Here is a 24,288-nt window from a genome sequence, read left to right on the forward strand (position 1 = left end):
CTAAGGCAAAAGGACTGAGTAGAAAATCTGTGAAAGTATTTGGGTGGATTGTGGAAGAGAAAGCTAGCTCTTACGTTGGTGACTTTAAATGCCAGAAGTAAGGCTTTCTTTTCTCTGAGAATGAGGCCGCCCACACTGTCTTAAGCAGTTTATTCAACACTTTAGAGAAGACGATGCCTGGCTGCTTGCTATTCTGCATGCCTGAAGTATGTAGGGGTGGGGACAAGGATGAAAAATCAACTCTAACCCTTCTTCATACCAACCTTCACATTTCACTGACCTCCCCCAATACCACCACCACTTTCAGCCCCTTACTCACTTCTTACTCTGGCCCCCTCTGTAACTATTGGTCTGGCTGTGGCTACAGCTTCTCTGTTCCCTGGGTAGGCAGGAAGCCAGCTCTTCTATGTATAGTTCAAGTTCACCCACTAACACTCTTCCATTTACTTCACTCATAGCAGAAAATTATTGGACTCTTTTATTAGCTGATGCCCTTTCTTTCACAGTGTTGTCCTCCCTGTTCCGATCTACTCATTTATAATCATTGCAATGGGGTCCCAGAAGGCACAGACATCAACATTTGTGCTTGGTTGGCCATCATGAACCAGAAGTGACCAAGAACATCATTTTGATACTAATCTGTCCCTCCATCCCTGGCTTTGACTGGGCTACTTAAATCTAAAAATGTCGGTAAAGTTTCCAAGATGCTTTTCACTAAAGAAAGTCCACATCTGTGCCACTGACAGACTTGCAGGAATGAGAGTTAAGTTCACTGTGGAAAGTATGTCCAGGCTAGCAAGATGCTGGACAGAGTAGATGACTACCTCACTGGGTCAATTCAGAAACAAACAAGCACAGAGGACCCTGAAATTCTTCCCAGGACCCCAAGTCTGGGTAACTTCCATAACCCAAGTATGGGTAAGTTTATCAGTCCAGTAAGATTTGACTTTAGAAAGCAGAATAATTCTAGGACTAGAGGCCAATTACCTAGGAGTTACCATAATACCATGCTTTACTGTGTCCCCAGGCCAACCTCTTCTCCCTACTTCCCTGTCAGGAGGGGACCTAGGTCTGTACTTCCCAGTCAAGGCAGAAGCCATCAGCTTCCTACCCTGCCTCTTCATCTTATCTTCTACTCTTCTGTAGCCTTCTCCACGCCTCAGCCTAAGGCAAGCCCATCTACTCTGCCCACCCGCTTAGACACCACTTGTCCTCCCCCAGGGCCTGTTCCAAGTATCAATGGCCAGTGGGACTTACAGGCCACTCTCCTGGGGCACTTGTGTTGTGAAAGAAGGTTCATGTTTTAAATTAAAACCTCTTGGCAGCATTCCCCAGAGGGTGTGTTTTGATGTGTAGTGGGCACTGTCAACTGTGGCCCATCCCCTGGCTGATGTGTGTGTAGGCTGCTTATGGCTCACATCTGCATTCTCCTCTAGAGAACCATCCTCAGCTGAAAGGATCCCCTTTCAAAGAGGGTTACACTCCCCTTCCACCCCACAGTCAGTCAATGGCTGAATGATATGGGGCATAAAAGGGAAGCCCTCTTGCCTCAAGGCGAGGACAACTCTTTGGTATAATTTTTGTTCCAGAGTCCCCCAGCCAGACTTTATTTGAGACCACAACCATGTTGAGCCCCCTGCCTTTCCTTTACTGGTTTTCCCTAAGAGCACAGCATCATTAAACCAAGTGTTCCCAATTCCCTTTCTCAGGCTCTGCTTCTAGTGAACCCCACTTAGGATGATTGGAGAGAGGCTTTGGGAGATAATGGGATGCCTTGGTAAAAATCTCAGCACTTACAGGAACACCTGGATGGATACCTCAAATCCCAAACACTCTGTGGTTCAGTTTACAACTGTAATCTACAAGGCACGGGTCACAGTCTGCTAGTTTTCCCCTATACTCAGAGTGGTCTGAAGCACTGTGAAAGGTGGTCCCACAGCTTTGCCCCCATCCTGCCTAGGAGGCTGGGTTAGCCCACAGTTTTTCCTGATCTTCCACAGGGTTCTGAATCTGTGGTGATCTTGGGTTTCAAGAAAAGATTTGAAACAGACTTGAGATTGCAGATTCCTTGCATATTTCCTGCACTGCACTCAGTGCTGCACGCCTCAGAGCTGGCCAGCGCTGCTGCACAGAATCAGGCACAGGCTCACTCCTACCTCATACGAGTGATGCACCCAACATTGCACTAAAGCTTCTCTACACAGCAGCACATCCCGGAATCTGATGGGTGTGGACCACCCATCTGTACTTGCCCCAGTGCTGTTTCCAGGGACTCTTGGGTTGAGCATTCTGTAACTCAACTGCCAATTCAGCAAGTTACCATTCTTGCCTCTTCACCTCACTCATTCTCCCACCAATAAAACATTCATTAAGCACATTAAGCACCTGCTATCCACCAATCTAAGCTCTGAAAACAGTTTAAGAACAGGGGCAAGTTCAGGAGTTCAGGGACCAAGTGGCCAGCCAGTTCATGACCTCGAGGGGATTGTAACTTCTAACAACCTGAGAATTGTCTGAAAGTGTTTAAGTCCCATAGTAGTCACAAGTAACCCCTAAGATCGTTTATTTTATCATTTTGCAGATCAGAAAAGGGAGACCCAGAGAGGAGGTGTGTCCTGGCTGTGGTCTCCCGAGCAGCCAGGTCCACAGCTCTCTCAACTTTTGGGCCATTATTTCTGCTGTGTGCAGCTGCCACCTTGGGTGCTGGGTATGAGCTTTAAGGTTCTGACCTGATTCTTTTGGGCAATCTTTTGTCCCTTTTTCCAGCGGAGAACTGGTGTCAGAGGCGGCAGTTCCCTCTCCTCCTCTCCAGTCACATGCTCACCGAGGCTGTAGGCTGCTTCAAACACGATCGGGCTGATGACGTCCTGCACCCTCCGCTGAAACAATAAACAAATGCATGCATTAACTACTAATCCTGGCTGACAGTCATAGAGCATTTCACAGTTTACAAAGACCTTCCACATGAATTGCCTCATATGATCCTCACAGTCACCCTTGTGAGGTAGGGTTTTATGACTTTCATATTTTAAATGAGGTAATTGAGGCCTAGGGCAGCTAGTGTCTTGTCCAAGGTCACTCTGCTGATGGGTGGGGGCCCTCCTTCTCTACCTTGCCTGGTGCTAAATCATCTTCTCTTGAGCATATGGAAGACATTACTTTACTCATCCTCCAAATATTCTTAGAAACCAGTTGGCAAATGGGAGAACATCTGCGCTCACTCTGCTAACCCTTTGCATTCAGTGTTTTGATGATCAAATCTCTTTTGCATTGAGATAAATACGGATTTTGTGTTAAGGCAGGGAATCCAAAGACTGAGTGGCCCAGCGTCATCCCAGAGTTAGACATCAGTGGAGCCAGGGATGAAAGTCTGACTCCTGGCCCTGTGTTCTTTCCTTGGGAATCCAAGAATCTCAAGACCCAAGGGAACAGTAGATTGACAGGCACGATGGGAAAGGAAGGGAGGCGAGCAAACATGCCCTGAACATATGAGATGCCAGGCACTGTGCTAGGTGTTGCAGGGAGATGAGAAACACACCCACGCCCTGTGTGAAGGCTTATTATCCTCCATTATACAGAAAAGGAAAGGGGAAATGCAAGGCTCAGTTCCCCAGGGCGCATGGCTGGTAAAGATTTTCAGTCACATCTGTTCAGCTCTGGAGCTCTCTTGGCTTTTCCGCACACAGCGTCACCGTCTCCTGGGGACTCTGGCCCCCACAATCTCACAAGTTAGAGTTAGAGGTAGGAGTAAAGCTGGTAGGTGGTCCCACATTCTGAGACAGTGAGCTTGGCGGGGGTGGGTGTAGACTGCTCCAAGAACTTCCAACTGGAGCAGGGCAAGTCTGAGACATGTCAAAGGAAAGTGGCGCAAACAGCCAAATCCCTGGAGAGAGACAGGAGAGTGGCAGCAGGGAAGAGTGAGAAAAGAAGCTGGGCAGGCAGGCTGAGGCCAACCTCAGGGCCACAAGTGCAGAGCTGAGGACTTCATACTACTCTCTATGTGAAGATTGGGGGCGTTTGGAGCAGAGTAGCACTGTGTTCAAAGGAGTAGAGGTTCTAAAGGTCCTAGGAGGCACACGGGGAGGACTTTGCTCCCACCCCTCCCCGACATCCAGCCCCCTTCCCCAGAGGCAGATGTGCCTGCCAGTTTGGGGGTACTTAGGTATCCATCCAGTCCAAGCATCTGCAGCACATCATGGCATCTCATGCTGCACTTTGCTTTATTCACTTAGCATATATTCTGGAAACTGTCCATGTCAGGAACATCTCCTTTTTGATGACATACAGCATGTCACTGTATGGATGCCCTTGCTGACCAATGTTTGGGATCAAAGCTACCTGAACCAGCAAATAGGGAGCAGCCCATCCACAAACTGTAGCAGCATTCACCTGGATTGGTCCTATGAACCTCGGTTCCCTAGGAGCGGGGTAAATAAGAATCTGAAATTAAATAGATTGCGGGGGACACCAAGTTAAACAAAGTTAAAGAGGATTTTATTCTGTTTTGTTTGTTGTTTCTACTTTTACTGCCATTGCCTCCAAGAAGTAAGTGGTGGTAGTCCTAAGTGTATGGGGCCGCAGAAGCTTGTGTTTCTTCAGAGTTCTTCGGGGCTGGAGGGGAAAGGAGGTGAGTAGAATGCATGCAGAGACACTGGAGGGCAGACTGGGAATCTCCCACAGCAGCCCCGGAGAGGAGATGGCCGAGATGAAGTGGAGTGGCAAGGGCCAGGGAGGCAGATATGGCCACGCCTGTGGCTGCTGAGCTGTGGGGCATGGGAGACCAGGCAAAGGGGACAGATGACTCCCAGGGTGGGGGCCTGAGTGACTGGCAGATGATTTTTACTGGTGTTCAGGAAAGCATTCAGCAGGGAATAGATTCAACCATTCAGCATAAATAAAACAAGAGAGTGATGGGGGAGCCTTTGGACAAATTATTTCCAGGAAACACCTCTTGAACTCCAGATGTCAGGAGCAGACCTTTGATACTCATGTCCTTCTGTGAGCAAAGCACACAACCCTGGGATCCAGATCCTCCCTGCCTGCTGACTATGCTAACCAGAACTTGAAGACTGCCAGTGGTGTCGAGAGGGATGAATGAATGCAATCTTTATGTGTTTAAAAATAAATTCTTCAGTGTTTCCCTAAGGCTGACTATCTTAAGGTTCTGCATTTAAATCCTTAATGATGAAATAAGTCAGTTATGATGTTGTTATTCTAGGGGAGGAGGTGAAGATGGGGGTAGGGAAACAGAAGTCATTTACTATTTCCTGGCTACCAAATGTGTTCCAGAGACTGGGCCAAACTCTTCATAGACACTGTGTTTCTTAATCCTTACAATACCTGAGCTGGTAGATTATTGACCTCCACTCCTACTTTTCTTTTTTTTTTTGAGACAGAGTCTTGCTCTGTTTCCCAGAAGTGGGACAATCTTAGCTCACTACAGCCTTGAACTCTTAAGCTCAAGCAATCTTCCTGCCTCAGCCTCCTGAGTAGCTGGGACTACAGTTGGATACTACCATGCCTGGCTAACTTTCATTATTTTATTTCTTTTATTTCTTTTTTTATTTTGTAGAGATGGGGTCTCACTATGTTGCCCAAGGTGGTCTTGAACTCCTGGCCTCAAGTGATTCTTCTGTCTCAGCCTCCCAAAGTGCCGGGATTAAAAGTGTGAGCCACAGCACCAGCCATTGCCCCCGTTTTATAGACAGGATCACAGAGGTGCAGGAGCTCAAATAAACTGCCCTCCATCCCAAAGCTAGCAAGTGAAACCAGAAGCAAAACTACTTTCCTTGCTGTCCATAAAATACTATTTTAAAACCATCCCAACTACTTTAGGTTCTGACGTCATCCTAAAAAATTATTTGTTTACATAACAGCATATAGGGTGAGGGGAAAAATGTTTCACACACAAGGATGAATGTGAATAAGTGACAAATAATTAAGAAATAGGGGCTTGAAGTAAGGGCTGTTTCTAAATGCAGCCATTCAAGCCATGGTGACTGAGGGGGCAAACCTGAGTCGTGCCATATCTTATTTTGGATGAGGAATGCGTTTGGAGATGTAGGGGTGCGAATGATGCTTCCTGGCAATAGCTGCCAGAACCTATTTTAATTAAGAAGTCTGAAAAGCAGCTTCTTATTACATGTCCCAGTAGCTCCAGGCAGAAGGGACCCAAACCACACTGAGGCATGGGTGGAGGCAGAGGAGAGTGTAGCAATTAGAAACAGGCCAACACCCCCAAAAGGACAGCCCCTCCTTCCCACACTGGGCCTGTTTTATCTGAGCTGCAAAGGAAAAGTAGCAGCACCATTTAGTGGTTTCCTTTTCATTTTTGGAAGCGCAGCTTTCCTGAGCTCAGCACTGCAATTAAGCAGAGGAACTCCTTAAGATGGAGAAAGAGGCTTACAGCTCTGGCACAGACCATGGTCGCTAAAATTTTACTGCAAAAAAAAAAAAAAAAAAAAAAAAAAAAATAAGGAAAAGAAAAGAAACCTCTACAAACTGAAAATTCTAAAGTTGAAGCTTCTGGAGTTCTAAAGCATCTAATAAAGTGTCATTCTGACAGACTAAAAGGCAAGAATCTACCTTTTCCTGCTAAAAATCTATGGGAGTCTCTTGTCTCGGAAAACTGACGGAGCCCCCACAGAGGAGAACACCCAGGCTGGTGGCAGAATTTGCAGCAGCTGAGATTTTATAGGGAACTTAACATATGCTCCATCTGAAATTTATTGGGTGCTTACTTGATGCCAGGCAATGTGCTGGGCCCCAGGGAAACAGACGTGAAAGACCTTCAGGGAATAATGAGTCTCAGGGGAAACAGACAAGGTATGACAACGCAGTTCAACACATACCAGGAGGGGAGGCTTTGGGGACCCAAAGATTCGGACTGAGGGCTGGCACGCTTCCCAGAGGAAATGCCCCTGGGCACAGTTGAAAGACAGTAGGACATTAAGGCAGACAGCAGGTGCGAGGCGGGGCTGTTGTAGCTGCGTGGAGAGGGCATGGGCTGTCCAGCGGAGTGCATCTGACTCCCAAAAGGGAGAAGTCAAGTTGGTAGGCAGCAATGGGGGAGAGTAGATTCACGCAGAACAAGATCGAGGGGACTTTGCAGGTTATGTGATCTTAAAAGCTAGGGAGAGCTGGGAAGGGGGTAGCATGACACTAGAGGCTGCTATAGAAAAGTCCCTCTTGGCTGGCCATGGTGGCTCACGTCTACAATCCCAGCACCTTAAGAGGCTGAGGCAGGTGGATCACATGTGTCAGGAGTTTGAGACCAGCCTGGCCAACATGGTGAAACCTCATCTCTACTAAAAATACAAAAATTAGCCAGGCATGGTGGCACACGCCTGTAATCCCAGCTACTCAGGAGGCTGAGGCAGGAAAATTGCTTGAACCCAGGAGGCAGAGGTTGCAGTGAGCCGGGATTGCACTACTGCACTCCAACCTGGGTGACAGAGAAAGACTCCATCTCAAAAAAAAGAAAAAAAAAGAAAAGAAAAGAAAAGAAAAGGAAAACCCCTCTGACGGGGGCAGCGAGATCAACATGGAGGCAGCAGGAGGCTGTGTTCTAGAAAGGTCCCTGTAGCTGCCACGTGGAAGTGGACTGATGGGTGCAGGACTGGGGAGAAGCAGTCCAAGGAGGGGCTGCCACACGGGTTTAGTGGAAAGAGAGTAAGGGCCTGCACCAGGATCCGGCAGCAGAGATGGAGAAGAGGGGACCCCATCTGCCCAGCCAAAGGAAGATATACATTTCAATTTGGGAGAAATACCAGAATGACTTGGCACCCCTAACTGGCCACCTGACCTAGAAGCCTACCTAGTTGCTGCTTGTCTCCAAGAAAAAAAGAGGGTTTTTTCCTTCCTTAGCTAACCAGCAGCTGCCGGGATAAATTAAATGAAAACAGGAAGGGTTGGCCCCACTTCAAATTTGTAAATAATGCAGAAAGTCAGCAAATAAGCAGTTAGCATTAAGCTAGATAATTAGTTTGGGAAAAATCTTCTAAGTGTTTTTAAAAGAGGATTCAGTGGCGGAGCAAGATGGCCGAATAGGAACAGCTCCAGTCTCCAACTCCCAGCGCGAGCAACACAGAAGACCGGTGATTTCTGCATTTTCAGCTGAGACTCCACCTCTGGGGACAGGGCACAGCTAAACAACAACAACAAAAACAACACCAAAAGCAGCAAAAACCTCTGCAGACGCAAACGACTCTGTCTGACAGCTTAGAAAAGAGCAGTGGATCTCCCCACACGGAGGTTGAGATCTGAGAAGGGACAGACTGCCTGCTCAAGTGGGTCCCTGACCCCTGAGTAGCCTAACTGGGAGACATCCCCCACTAGGGGCAGACTGACACCCCACACCTCACATGGTGGAGTACACTGCTGAGAGGAAGCTTCCAAAGTAAGAATCAGATAGGTACACTCGCTGTTCAGCAATATTCTAACTTCTGCAGCCTCTGCTGCTGATACTCAGGCAAACAGGGTCTGGAATGGACCTCAAGCAATCTCCAACAGACCTACAGCTGAGGGTCCTGACTGTTAGAAGGAAAACTATCAAACAGGAAGGACACCTACACCAAAACCCCATCAGTACGTCACCATCATCAAAGACCAGAGGCAGATAAAACCACAAAGATGGGGAAAAAGCAGGGCAGAAAAGCTGGAAATTCAAAGAATAAGAGCGCATCTCCCCCTGCAAAGGAGCGCAGCTCATCGCCAGCAACGGATCGAAGCTGGACGGAGAATGACTTTGACGAGATGAGAGAAGAAGGCTTCAGTCCATCAAACTTCTCAGAGCTAAAGGAGGAATTACGTATCCAGTGCAAAGAAACTAAAAATCTTGAAAAAAGAGTGGAAGAATTGATAACTAGCATAATTAAGGCAGAGAAGGTCATAAACGAAATGACAGAGATGAAAACCATGACACGAGAAATACGTGACAAATGCACAAGCTTCAGTAACCGACTCGATCAACTGGAAGAAAGAGTATCAGTGATTGAGGATCAAATGAATGAAATGGAGTGAGAAGAGAAACCGAAAGAAAAAAGAAGAAAAAGAAAAGAACAAAGCCTGCAAGAAGTATGGGATTATGTGAAAAGACCAAATCTACGTCTGATTGGGGTGCCTGAAAGTGAGGGGGAAAATGGAACCAAGTTGGAAAATACTCTTCAGGATATCATCCAGGAGAACTTCCCCAACCTAGTAGGGCAGGCCAACATTCAAATTCAGGAATACAGAGAACGCCACAAAGATACTCCTCAAGAAGAGCAACTCCAAGACACATAATTGCCAGATTCACCAAAGTTGAAATGAAGGAAAGAATCTTAAGGGCAGCCAGAGAGAAAGGTCGGGTTACCCACAAAGGGAAGCCCATCAGACTAACAGCAGATCTCTTGGCAGAAACTCTCCAAGCCAGAAGAGAGTGGGGGCCAATATGCAACATTCTTAAAGAAAAGAATTTTCAACCCAGAATTTCATATCCAGCCAAACTAAGTTTCATAAGTGAAGGAGAAATAAAATCCTTTACAGACAAGCAAATGCTTAGAGATTTTGTCACCACCAGGCCTGCCTTACAAGAGACCCTGAAGGAAGCACTAAACATGGAAAGGAAAAACCACTACCAGCCATTGCAAAAACATGCCAAAATATAAAGACCATCGAGGCTAGGAAGAAACTGCATCAACTAATGAGCAAAATAACCAGTTATTATCATAATGGCAGGATCAAGTTCACACATAACAATATTAACCTTAAATGTAAATGGACTAAATGGTCCAATTAAAAGGCACAAACTGGCAAATTGGATAAAGAGTCAAGACCCATCAGTTTGCTGTATTCAGGAGACCCATCTCACATGCAGAGATACAAGTAGGCTCAAAATAAAGGGATGGAGGAAGACCTACCAAGCAAATGGAGAACAAAAAAAAGCAGGGTTGCAATACTAGTCTCTGATAAAACAGACTTTAAACCATCAAAGATCAGAAGAGACAAAGAAGGCCATTACATAGTAAAGGGATCAATTCAACAGGAAGAGCTAACTCTCCTAAATATATATGCACCCAATACAGGAGCACCCAGATTCATAAAGCAAGTCCTTAGAGACTTACAAAGAGACTTAGACTCACATACAATAATAATGGGAGACTTCAACACCCCACTGTCAACATTAGACAGATCAACGAGACAGAAAGTTAACAAGGATATCCAGGTATTGAACTCAGCTTTGCAGCAAGCAGACCTAATAGACATCTATAGAACTCTCCACCCCAAATTAACAGAATATACATTCTTCTCAGCACCACATCACACTTATTCCAAAATTGACCACATAATTGGAGTAAGACACTCCTCAGCAAATGTACAAGAACAGAAATTATAACAAACTGTCTCTCAGACCACAGTGCAATCAAACTAGAACTCAGGACTAAGAAACTCAATCAAAACCGCTCAACTACATGGAAACTGAACAACCTGCTCCTGAATGACTACTGGGTACATAACCAAATGAAGGCAGAAATAAAGATGTTCTTTCAAACCAATGAGAACAAAGATACAACATACCAGAATCTCTGGGACACATTTAAAGCAGTGTGTAGAGGGAAATATATAGCACTAAATGCCCATAAGAGAAAGCTGGAAAGATCTAAAATGGACACTATAACATCACAATTAAAAGAACTAGAGAACCAAGAGCAAACACATTCAAAAGCTAGCAGAAGGCAAGAAATAACTAAGATCAGAGCAGAACTGAAGGAGATAGAGACACAAAAAACCCTCCAAAAAATCAATGAATCCAGGAGTTGGTTTTTTGAAAAGATCAACAAAATTGACAGACCGCTAGCAAGACTAATAAAGAAGAAAAGAGAGAAGAATCAAATAGACGCAATAAAAAATGATAAAGGGGATATCACCACGGACCCCAGAGAAGTACAAACTACCATCAGAGAATACTATAAACACCTCTACGCAAATCAACTAGAAAATCTAGAAGAAATGGATAATTTCCTGGACACTTACACTCTCCCAAGACTAAACCAGGAAGAAGTTGAATCCCTGAATAGACCAATAGCAGGCTCTGAAATTGAGGCAATAATTAATAGCCTACCAACCAAAAAAAGTCCAGGACCAGATGGATTCACAGCTGAATTCTACCAGAGGTACAAGGAGGAGCTGGTACCATTCCTTCTGAAACTATTCCAACCTATAGAAAAAGAGGGAATCCTCCCTAACTCATTTTATGAGGCCAACATCATCCTGATACCAAAGCCTGGCAGAGACACAACAAAGAAAGAGAATTTTAGACCAGTATCCCTGATGAACATCGATGCAAAATCCTCAATAAAATACTGGCAAACCGGATTCAGCAGCACATCAAAAAGCTTATCCACCATGATCAAGTGGGCTTCATCCCTGGGATGCAAGCAAGGCTGGTTCAACATTCGCAAATCAATAAACGTAATCCAGCATATAAACAGAACCAAAGACAAGAACCACATGATTATCTCAATAGATGAAGAAAAGGCCTTTGACAAAATTCAACAGCCCTTCATGCTAAAAACACTCAATAAATTCGGTATTGATGGAACGTACCTCAAAATAATAAGAGCTATTTATGACAAACCCACAACCAATATCATACTGAATGGGCAAAAACTGGAAAAATTCCCTTTGAAAACTGGCACAAGACAGGGATGCCCTCGCTCACCACTCCTATTCAACATAGTGTTGGAAGTTCTGGCTAGGGCAATCAGGCAAGACAAAGAAATCAAGGGTATTCAGTTAGGAAAAGAAGAAGTCAAATTGTCCCTGTTTGCAGATGACATGATTGTATATTTACAAAACCCCATCGTCTCAGCCCAAAATCTACTTAAGCTGATAAGCAACTTCAGCAAAGTCTCAGGATACAAAATTAATGTGCAAAAATCACAAGCATTCTTATACACCAGTAACAGACAAACAGAGAGCCAAATCAGGAATGAACTTCCATTCACAGTTGCTTCAAAGAGAATAAAATACCTAGGAATCCAACTTACAAGGGATGTAAAGGACCTCTTCAAGGAGAACTACAAACCACCGCTCAGTGAAATAAAAGAGGACACAAACAAATGGAAGAACATACCATGCTCATGGATAGGAAGAATCAATATCATGAAAATGGCCATACTGCCCAAGGTTATTTATAGATTCAATGCCATCCCCATCAAGCTACCAATGAGTTTCTTCACAGAATTGGAAAGAACTGCTTTAAAGTTCATGTGGAACCAAAAAAGAGCCCGCATTGCCAAGACAATCCTAAGTCAAAAGAACAAAGCTGGAGGCATCACGCTACCTGACTTCAAACAATACTACAAGGCTACGGTAACCAAAACAGCATGGTACTGGTACCAAAACAGAGATATAGACCAATGGAACAGAACAGAGTCCTCAGAAATAATACCACACATCTACAGCCATCTGATCTTTGAGAAACCTGAGAGAAACAGGAAATGGGGAAATGATTCCCTATTTAATAAATGGTGCTGGGAAAATTGGCTAGCCATAAGTAGAAAGGTGAAACTGGATCCTTTCCTTACTCCTTATACGAAGATTAATTCAAGATGGATTAGAGACTTAAATATTAGACCTAGTACCATAAAAACCCTAGAAGAAAACCTAGGTAGTACCATTCAGGACACAGGCATGGGCAAGGACTTCATGTCTAAAACACCAAAAGCAACGGCAGCAAAAGCAAAAATTGACAAATGGGATCTCATTAAACTAAAGAGCTTCTGCACAGCTAAAGAAACTACCATCAGAGTGAACAGGCAACCTACAGAATGGGAGAAAATTTTTGCAATCTACTCATCTGACAAAGGGCTGATATCCAGAACCTACAAAGAACTCAAAGAAATTTACAAGAAAAAAAAAAAACAACCCCATCAAAAAGTGGGGAAAGGATATGAACAGACATTTCTCAAAAGAAGACATTCATACAGCCAACAGACACATGAAAAAATGCTCATCATCACTGGCCATCAGAGAAATGCAAATCAAAACCACAATGAGATACCATCTCACACCAGTTAGAATGGCAATCATTAAAAAGTCAGGAAACAACAGGTGCTGGAGAGGATGTGCAGAAATAGGAACACTTTTACATTGTTGGTGGGATTGTAAACTAGTTCAACCATTATGGAAAACAGTATGGCGATTCCTCAAGGATCTAGAACTAGATGTACCATATGACCCAGCCATCCCACTACTGGGTATATACCCAAAGGATTATAAATCATGCTGCTATAAAGACACATGCACACGTATGGTTATTGCAGCACTATTCACAATAGCAAAGACTTGGAATCAACACAAATGTCCATCTGTGACAGACTGGATTAAGAAAATGTGGCACATATACACCATGGAATATTATGCAGCCATAAAAAAGGATGAGTTTGCATCCTTTGTAGGGACATGGATGCAGCTGGAAACCATCATTCTTAGCAAACTATCACAAGAACAGAAAACCAAACACCGCATGTTCTCACTCATAGGTGGGAACTGAACAATTAGATCACTTGGACTCGGGAAGAGGAACATCACACATCGGAGCCTATCATGGGGGGTGAGGGGGGAGGGATTGCATTGGGAGTTATACCTGATATAAATGACGAATTGATGGGTGCTGACGAGTTGATGGGTGCAGCACACCAACATGGCACAAGTATACATATGTAACAAACCTGCACGTTATGCACATGTACCCTAGAACTTAAAGTATAATAAAAAATAAAAAATAAAAAAAAAGAGAAAAAAAATGTGGCACATGTACACTATGGAATACTATGCAGCCATAAAAAAGGATGAGTTTGTGTCCTTTGTAGGGACATGGATACAGCTGGAAACCATCATTCTTAGCAAACTATCACAAGAACAGAAAACCAAACACCGCATGTTCTCCCTCATAGGTGTGACTGAACAGTGAGATCACTTGGACTCGGGAAGGGGAACATCACACACCGGGGCCTATCACGGGGAGGGGGGAGTGGGGAGGGATTGCATTGGGAGTTATAGCTGATGTAAATGATGAGTTGATGGGTGCTGACGAGTTGATGGATGCAGCACACCAACATGGCAGAAGTATACATATGTAACAAACCTGCACGTTATGCACATGTACCCTAGAACTTAAAGTATAATAATAAAAAAAAAAAACTCAGTACAAAAAAAAAAGAGGATTCAGTATTTTTTTCTTTTTCCAAACATGTGATCTTTTTGTCCCTTCCATCTTCCATCCTCTCTTACTATTTCTCTGCAAACCCTACTTTCACCTATGATAACCTTGTAGACACACCTAAAAATGAGAAATCTTCAAAAATGGGATGGCTTTTCCTTTATCTCTATACTCATAACAAATAGGATCACAGTTAAAAAAATTGTGTTAAAAATGGTAATGATCACCATTCATTACTTGCCTACAGTATGCCAGTCATTGTACAAGGTATATTTTATAATTATAAATATTATTTGTAAGCTACTTTAAAATTCTCATCAGCTTGAGGGTTGTTTTAAAAGCAAACTGAAGATTTTGCATTTCCAGTAATGATAGAGTAACTTACTGAAACTGTCCTCCCACGGACAACTCGAAAAGCTGGACACACACACACACACACACACACACACACACACACACACACACACAGCGCTGTTTAAAATTATCATGGAATTTATGTTTGAAATGCCAAGTTCATTTAAAAAATTAAAAATATATAAAGTTATCAGGGAACCAACTATCAAGACAGCCAGGACTTCAAAGTCTAGGGTCCCGAAGAGAAGGAAAGAATGTGGAGGTAACCCCAACATTTATGGGCACTTTTCCCTTGAGGTGTTTCCAGATTTGTAAGCAGTGTGGGATAAGAGGCTATGAAACTGAAAGTGAAGCAGTGGCTAAAAGGCTAGGTTCTTGAGTTTCTGAGCTGAATTTCTGGAAGTCTTATGACTCTGTGAAGATAACACTTAAGAGCTCAGGGCTAATAAGGCAACCAGGACTTGAGGGGCCAAAATCCCAAACAGAAAGAAGTATATTGAGGTATGTTTACTGTACACCACATTTATCCTCAAGGCATCTGCCGATTCTACAGCAGCATGGGCCTGTGAGACTAAGAAACCAGGCTGAGGACAGTGGTTAAAGTGCTGAGAAGACAAGATATATTTGACTGGAGATTGAACACAGCAGAAAACACGACCAGCGACCCAGAAGTTGTTTGCTTTTTAATCTAGAAATCACACTTGGCCTCAGTGTATTCTCTCAATAGGAAATATCCAGATCAAAGCATGGATAGGAAAAAGGAAGGAAAATTCATAAATAAACATAAGAGACATACAGGACACAGTGCAAGGTATAACATATTTGTAATTAGATAATAAATAATATTTATAATTATAAAATATACCTTGTACAATGACTGGCATACTGTAGGCAAGTAATAAATGGTGATTATTGCCATTTTTAACACAATGTTTTTTTCACAGAGTTTCACTCTTGCTGCCCAGCCTGGAGTGCAATGGCACAATCTCAGCTCACTGCAACCTCTGTCTCCCAGGTTCAAGTGATTCTCCTGCCCCAGCTTCCTGAGTAGTTTGCAGGCACACACTACCACACCCGGCTAATTTTTTTGTATTTTTAGTAGAGATAGGGTTTCATCATGTTGGCCAGGCTGATCTCGAACTTCTAACCTCTGGTGATCTAACCACCTTGGCCTCCCAAAATGCTGGGATTACAGACATGAGCCACTGCACCCGGCCTTTAACACAATTTTTAAAATGGTAACTATTAGGCCAGGCGCGGTGGCTCAAGCCTGTAATCCCAGCACTTTGGGAGGCCGAGACGGGCGGATCACAAGGTCAGGAGATCGAGACCATCCTGGCTAACACGGTGAAACCCCGTCTCTACTAAAAAATACAAAAAACTAGCTGGGCGAGGTGGCAGGCACCTGTAGTCCCAGCTGCTCGGGAGGCTGAGGCAGGAGAATGGCGTGAACCCGGGAGGCAGAGATTGCAGTGAGCTGAGAAGATCCGGCCACTGCACTCCAGCCTGGGCGACAGAGCGAGACTCTTTCTCAAAAAAAAAAAAAAAAAAAAAAAAAAAAAACTGGCAACTATTATATGAAAATCTATAAAAAGCTCCCTATTATGAAATAAATCCTTATAAACTATACCTGTAGCAAGAACCTATTTCCCAGAGAAAAAAACTGAGGTCAAGTGTGGTTTCATTTACAATCCTATAGATTAAAAAGTAAACAAGACCAGGCGTGGTGGCTCACACCTGTAATCCCAGCACTTTGGGAGGCTGAGGCGGGCGGATCATGAGGTCAGGAGATGGAGACCATCCAGGCTAACATGGTGAAACCCCATCTCTACTCAAAAATACAAAAAAAGTTAGCCGGGCATGGTGGCAGGCACATGTAGTCCCAGCTGCTTGGGAGACTGAGGCAGGAGAATGGCATGAACCTGGGAGGCAGAGCTTGCAGTGAGCCCAGATTGTGCCACTGCACTCCAGCCTGGGCGACACAGCGAGACTCCGTCTCCAAACAAACAAACAAAAAAGGAAACAAACAAAAATTTAAATTAAAGCCAAAGAAGAAAATTCTAAAATAATTTTAAACAAAACTTTATGATAAGCACAGCTGACTACAACAGTCTTCCAAGACAGAATTTCAACCAGGAAGAGAAGAGACAATGCTTTGACTGTTTGAACTAGTTCAGTTATAAATATTGACTAGACAGAACTCCAAAAACCAGCTGAATTCAAAGAACTCCAGAAATTCTGTCATGAGAGCAGGAAGTAAGTGATGAGAAAATCAGTGTATCTCGTTTCTGAAAATTTCTCAATGAGATTAGAGAGTACATATTAGTTTATAAGCAATTTCACATATAGTAATGGATGTCATCATTAATCTGAAATGTATAACCCTTTGGCAAGCATCAGTGCTCAGGAAGGTCAAGAAAGCATCAATTACTCTTCCATTAACATATCTGCATAAATTATTCATCTATGAAAATCATATAACTCCATTGATACTTTTTTCTCTTCAAAGTTAAAACAATATGTAGCTGGATATTTGGGAATGGTTTGCTTTTGCATTGGAGAGTCTGTGTGTGTGTCAGAGGTGGGGGTGGTAAGTGTGGCTGTAGGAACTGGATCTCAGCTCTGTTTTGAGCTTCCTGTGTCTCCTGGACAATACTGAGCATGCTCTTGTACAAAAGCACGGAATATAGCAGCAATGGCCAGGTACTGGCATCAGGCAGGGCCAGGGATGGCAGATCTGTGGGTGTGGGGGAACAATGAAAGAGTGCATGGACATTTTGTTGACTCTCTGGAGGAACCTCAATTGGTGTGTTAGTCTGTTCTCATGCTGCTGATAAAGACATACCTGAGACTGGGTAATTTATAAAGTAAAAGAGGTTTAATGGACTCACAGTTCCATCTGGCTGGGGAGGCCTTACAATCATGGTGGAAGGTGAAAGGCACATCTTACATGGCGGCCGACAAGAGAGAATGAGAGCCAAATGAAACCATCAGACCTCATGAGACTTATTCACTACCATAAGAACAGTATGGGGAAAACCACCCCCATGATTCAATTATTTCCCACCAGGTCCCTCCCACAACACACAGGAATTATAAGAGCTACAGTTCAAGATGAGACTTGGGTAGGGACACAGCCAAACCATATAATTTGCCTTCTGCCAACACTTGGTTGCTGTATGCCTTATGCCGGGTGCCATGAGGCACAGGGAAGCTGAGAAGAGAAAAATAGGAGGAGTGTGAGCAAAAAACTGTGGTACAGAGAAGAAGGTGCCTTTACAAGAATGGTGGCAACCCAATGAGGGAAGAATAGCTTCTGACCCAGAGTGGGTAGGAGTGCAAGTGTCAAGAATCCTTGGAGAGGGGTGACCTGGGAGTTCCTCAGGCTGACGGGGCCCCTTCTCAGTTGGTGAAGATAATATGGAGGTCTAATAAACACTAGATATCTAAGGAAGAGAGGTATAGGACCAGGAAAAGCAATGACTTTGATGTCAGCCAGTCCAAGGTCAGAGGGGGTCCCAGCTCCATTTCTTGCAAATTGTGTAACCTTGGCCACTTTACCTACTCTCTCTGAGTCTGTTTTCTCAGATGTAAAATATGATGACAGTATCAATCTTGCATGCTTGTGAAGATTAGAGAAATGGATGTTGAGCACCTTGGAGAGCTCCTGGCACTCTTAAAAAAAGCCAGTTGCCCCTACACCACCACCACCACCACCACCTGAGAAGGGTCTGTGGGGCAAGATCACAGGGTGGGGGGCAGGGAGGGACTATGGACAGGGAAGGAGAGCAGGTTGGAACCAGGTCACAGGGCCTCAGTGCCCTAGCTGCTACAGGCATTGCCTACGCCTATAACTTTCTCAGGAGAACTGCCCTTGGGTGACAGGAGCCATCTCCTCCAGAGAAGCCTACAAGTCATGCCCTGTGACAGGAAGAATCCTAAAATGATGCCAGTGACCCATGGCCCTGTATAATCCCCTCCCTTTGAGGGTGGGAAGGACTGGACATATGATGGTTCTCACTCCTGTGATGTTACATTAAATGGGAAAGATGAGGGGAGTCTGCAGATGTAATTAAAGTTCTGAATCAGCTGAATTGAATGAATCAGAAAGTATGGCCTGAATTGGCCTACTCAAGTGACCCCTTTCACAGGGAGGAATAGCTTCTGACCCAGAGTGGGTTGGAGTGCAAGTGTCAAGAATCCTTGGAGAGCGGTGAGCTAAGAGACTGGAAGCAGCAGAAAGAGTCTTCTGCTAGTCTTGAAGAAGCAAGTCACCCTGGGCTCCACAGCTGCAGGAGTGAATTCCACCAACAGTCATGCGAGCCCAGAACAAGACCCCAAGCCACATAAAAGACCTGGCTGGCACCTTGAGTACAGCCTTGTGAAACCCTAAACAGGCCATGCTCAGACTCCTAACCCATAGAAACTGTGAGATAATAACTTTATGCTGTCTTAAGCTGCTAAATTTGTAATTTTTGAAGTGGCCTAGAAAACTAATACCTGTCCCATTCCCCCAGCTGGCAGATGCAGCAGGGTAACGGCCCAACCCCCTTGCTGCTGGGTGGGATAAGCTCTGCTCCAGAGCTTCTTCATGGGATCAGGCTGAGGCTAGACTTTTCCTGAGACCACATCCTTACTCAACATTTTTTTCCTGTCCCTTTCTGTTTTCCTCATTTCTGAGAGCACTCCCCCAATAAATCTCTGGCAAAAATCCCCATCTCAGATTCTGCTTCTGAAATGCAAGATACCATGTAATAAATTCCATACTTAATTTGTTGGCTTAAAATTCCTAAAGAGGTGAGAAGAGTTGGATATAGTGCTAGGGTCACCCTAGCACTACAGGGTGATGTGGACCAGGCAGATCCACATCAGTAGTGGAGAGGCATGGGGAGTTACATGTAGACTCTCATTTTGACCCTTACTCACCATTAAGTTCAACTTGGACTTTTACTTTGTCCTTCTAAAATTTATTCTTAAAAAGAACAGCACCAGGTCCCCACAAATAAGTCTTAAGGCTCAGATCAGCCTCAGGCCTCCTCAGGGTTATGTTTTGCCCCCATTTTCAGAGCCACTCACAAAATATCTTTGTCTGATGTGTGTGAGGGACTGTGATTTACAAAAGGAAAAGGTCAGAAAGAAAAGGGCTGGGATTTGGACTATCCACAGATCAGTAATGAGTTCCTCAACCCTGAATTGGTAATTTATTACTGCACGTCACATAAATGGTCAACTTCTTTTGTCTTGTTTTACTACTGTCAACCAAAAGTATATCTTAAACCAGAAGTTCTTAACCTAGAAGAGAATTCAGGGCATATGTGGATTTATATGGAGGAAAAGAATTTTCCATCTTTATTTTTATTAACCTCTAACTGAAATTTAGCATTTCCTTCCATTATAAAATGTAGGCATCAAACTACAAAAGTATTAGAAAGACCTGTAACTCTACCATCAATAGAAATCTGAGATATTACATACCATATTACAGTTGTAGACACCTGGAAATATTGTTTATGCTTAACAGTACTCAAAATGTCTCTAGATCTTATTATTCCATGCATTAAGAAAAAGCTGGTGAGACCCGGAGCAAGATGGCCGAATAGGAACAGCTCCAGTCTCCAGCTCCCACCGTGAGTGACACAGAAGACAGGTGATTTCTGCATTTTCAACTGAGGTACAGGGTTCATTTCACTGGGGAATGCCAGACAATCAGTGCTGGTCAGCTGGTGCAGCCCAACCAGCAAGAGCTGAAGCAGGGCGAGGCATCGCCTCACCTGGGAAGCACAAGGGGGAAGGGAATCCCTTTTCCTAGCCAGGAGAACTGAGACACACAACACCTGGAAAATCGGGCAACTCCCACCCCAATACTGTGCTGTACCAAGGGTCTTAGCAAACGGCACACCAGGAGATTATATCCCACACCTGGCTGGAAGGGTCCCACGCCCGCGGAGCCTCCCTCATTGCTAGCACAGCAGTCTGCTATCTGACGGCAAGGCAGCAGTGAGGCTGGGGGAGAGGCGCCCGCCATTGCTGAGGTTTAAGTAGGTAAACAAAGCCGCTGGGAAGCTCAAACTGGGTGGAGCCCACAGAAGCTCAAGGAGGCCTGCCTGTCTCTGTAGACTCCACCTCTGGGGACAGGGCATAGCTAAACAAAAAGCAGCAGAAACCTCTTCAGATGCAAAAGACCCTGTCTGACAGCTTTGAAGAGAGCAGTGGATCTCCCAACATGGAGGCGGAGATCTGAGAACAGACAGACTGCCTGCTCAAGTGGGTCCCTGACCCCTGAATAGCCTACCTGGGAGACATCCCCCACTACGTGCAGATCAACATCCCACACCTCACACGGGGGGGTACACCCCTGAGACGAAGCTTCCAGAGCAAGAATCAGACAGGAACATTCGATGTTCAGCAATATTTTATATTCTGCAGCCTCTGCTGCTGATACCCAGGCAAACAGCGTCTGGAGTGGACCTCAAGCAATCTCCAACAGACCTACAGCTGAGGGTCCTGACTGTTAGAAGGAAAACTAACAAACAGAAAGGACACCCACACCAAAACCCCATCAGTACATCACCATCATCAAAGACCAAAGGCAGATAAAACCACAAAGATGGGGAAAAAGCAGGGCAGAAAAGCTGGAAATTCAAAAAATAAGAGCGCATCTCCCCCTCCAAATGAACACAGCTCATCACCAGCAACGGATCAAAATTGGAAAGAGAATGACTTTGACGAGTTGAGAGAAGAAGGCTTCAGTCCATCAAACTTCCGGAGGTAAAGGAGGAATTACGTACCCAGCGCAAAGAAACTAAAAATCTTGAAAAAAGAATGGAAGAATGGATAACTAGAAAAATCAATGCAGAGAAGGTCATAAACGAACTGACAGAGATAAAAACCATGACATGAGAAATACGTGACAAATGCATAAGCTTCAGTAACCGACTTGATTAACTGGAAGAAAGAGCATCAGCGATTGAAGATCAAATGAATGAAATGAAGTGAGAAGAGAAGTCTAAAGAAAAAAGACGAAAAAGAAATGAACAAAGCCTTCAAGAAGTATGGGATTACGTAAAAAGACCAAATCTACGTCTGATTGGGGTGCCTGAAAGTTAGGAAGAAAATGGAACCAAGTTGGAAAACACTCTTCAGGATATCATCCAGGAGAACTTTCCCAACCTAGTAAGGCAGGCCAACATTCAAATTCAAGAAATACAGAGAACGCCACAAAGATACTCCTCGAGAAGAGCAACTCCAAGACACACAATTGTCAGATTCATCAAAGTTGAAATGAAGGAAAAAATGTTAACGGCAGCCACAGAGAAAGGTCAGGTTACCCACAAAGGGAAGCCCATCAGACTAACAGCAGATTCTCAGCAGAAACTCTACAAGCCAGAAGAGAGTGGAGGCCAATATTCAACGTTCTTAAAGAAAAGAATTTTCAACCCAGAATTTCATATCCAGCCAAACTAAGTTTCATAAGTGAAGGAGAAATAAAATCCTTTACAGACAAGCAAATGCTTAGAGATTTTGTCACCACCAGGCCTGCCCTACAAGAGATCCTAAAGGAAGCACTAAACATGGAAAGGAACAACCGGTACCAGCCATTGCAAAAACATGCCAAAATGTAAAGACCATTGATGCTAGGAAGAAACTGCATCAACTAACGAGCAAAATAACCAGTTAATATCATAATGGCAGGATCAAGTTCACACATAACAATATTAACCTTAAATGTAAGTGGACTAAATGCTCCAATTAAAAGACACAGACTGGCAAATTGGATAAAGAGTCAAGACCCATCAGTCTGCTGTATTCAGGAGACCCATCTCACATGCAGAGACACAAATAGGCTCAAAATAAATGGATGGAGGAAGATCTACCAAGCAAATAGAGAACAAAAAAAAGCAGGGGTTGCAATCCTAGTCTCTGATAAAACAGACTTTAAACCATCAAAGATCAAAAGAGACAGAGAAGGTCATTACATAATGGTAAAGGGATCAATTCAACAGGAAGAGCTAACTATCCTAAATATATATGTACCCAATACAGGAGCACCCAGATTCATAAAGCAAGTCCTTAGAGACTTACAAAGAGACTTAGACTCCCATACAATAATAATGGGAGACTTCAACACCCCACCGTCAACATTAGACAGACCAACAAGACAGAAAGTTAACAAAGATATCCAGGAATTGAACTCAACTCTGCACCAAGCGAACCTAATACACATCTACAGAACTCTCCACCGCAAATTAACAGAATATACATTCTTCTCAGCACCACATCGCAATTATTCCAAAATTGACCACATAATTGGAGTAAGACACTCCTCAGCAAATGTAAAAGAACAGAAATTATAACAAACTGTCTCTCAGACCACAGTGCAATCAAACTAGAACTCAGGACTAAGAAACTCAATCAAAACTGCTCAACTACATGGAAACTGAACAACCTGCTCCTGAATGACTACTGGGTACAAACCAAATGAAGGCAGAAATAAAGATGTTCTTTCAAACCAATGAGAACAAAGATACAACATACCAGAATCTCTGGGACACATTTAAAGCAGTGTGTAGAGGGAAATTTATAGCACTAAATGCCCACAAGAGAAAGCAGGAAAGATCTAAAATGGACACTCTAATATCACAATTAAAAGAACTAGAGAAGCAAGAGCAAACACATTCAAAAGCTAGCAGAAGGCAAGAAATAAGTAAGATCAGAACAGAACTGAAAGAGATAGAGACACAAAAAACCCTCCAAAAATATCAATGAATCCAGGAGCTGATTTTATGAAAAGATCAACAAAATTGATAGACTGCTAGCAAGACTAATAAAGAAGAAAAGAGAGAAGAATCAAATAGACGCAATAAAAAATGATAAAGGGGATATCACTACCAACACCACAGAAATACAAACTACCATCACAGAATACTATAAACACCTCTATGCAAACAAACTAGAAAATCTAGAAGAAATGGATAATTTCCTGGACACTTACACTCTCCCAAGACTAAACCAGGAAGAAGTTGAATCCCTGAATAGACCAATAGCAGGCTCTGAAATTGAGGCAATAATTAATAGCCTACCAACCAAAAAAAGTCCAGGACCAGATGGATTCACAGCTGAATTCTACCAGAGGTACAAGGAGGAGCTGGTACCATTCCTTCTGAAACTATTCCAATCAATTGAAAAAGAGGGAGTCATCCCTAACTCATTTTATGAGGCCAACATCATCCTGATACCAAAGCCTGGCAGAGACACAACAAAAAAAAAGAAAATTTTAGACCAATATCCCTGATGAACATCGATGCAAAAATCCTCAATAAAATACTGGCAAACCGAATCCAGCAGCACATCAAAAGCTTATCCACCATGATCAAGTGGGCTTCATCCCTGGGATGCAAGGCTGGTTCAACATACGCAAATCAGTAAACGTAATCCAGCATATAAACAGAATCAAAGACAAAAACCACATGATTATCTCAATAGATGAAGAAAAGGCCTTTGACAAAATTCAACAACCCTTCATGCTAAAAACTCTCAATAAATTCGGTAGTGATGGAACGTATCTCAAAATAATAAGAGCTATTTAAGACAAACCCACAGCCAATATCATACTGAATGGACAGAAACTGGAAGCATTCCCTTTGAAAACTGGCATAAGACAGGGATGCCCTCTCTCACCACTCCTATTCAACATAGTGTTGGAAGTTCTGGCTAGGGCAATCAGGCAA

General features: G+C 43.7%; 1 protein-coding gene across 1 annotated transcript in view; it reads right to left on the reverse strand.

Annotated features, from left to right (window-relative positions):
* ITGA9 (integrin subunit alpha 9) overlaps positions 1–24,288 on the reverse strand; it is a 415,573-nt gene that overhangs the window by 216,731 nt on the left and 174,554 nt on the right. Inside the window, exon 16 of the mRNA XM_030930740.1 lies at positions 2,730–2,879. Coding sequence (XP_030786600.1) covers positions 2,730–2,879 — 150 coding nt within the window. The remainder of the gene's footprint in view (positions 1–2,729; positions 2,880–24,288) is intronic.

The sequence above is a fragment of the Rhinopithecus roxellana genome, chromosome 1 (genome assembly GCF_007565055.1).
Source record: "Rhinopithecus roxellana isolate Shanxi Qingling chromosome 1, ASM756505v1, whole genome shotgun sequence".
NCBI classification, from domain to species: domain Eukaryota; kingdom Metazoa; phylum Chordata; class Mammalia; order Primates; family Cercopithecidae; genus Rhinopithecus; species Rhinopithecus roxellana.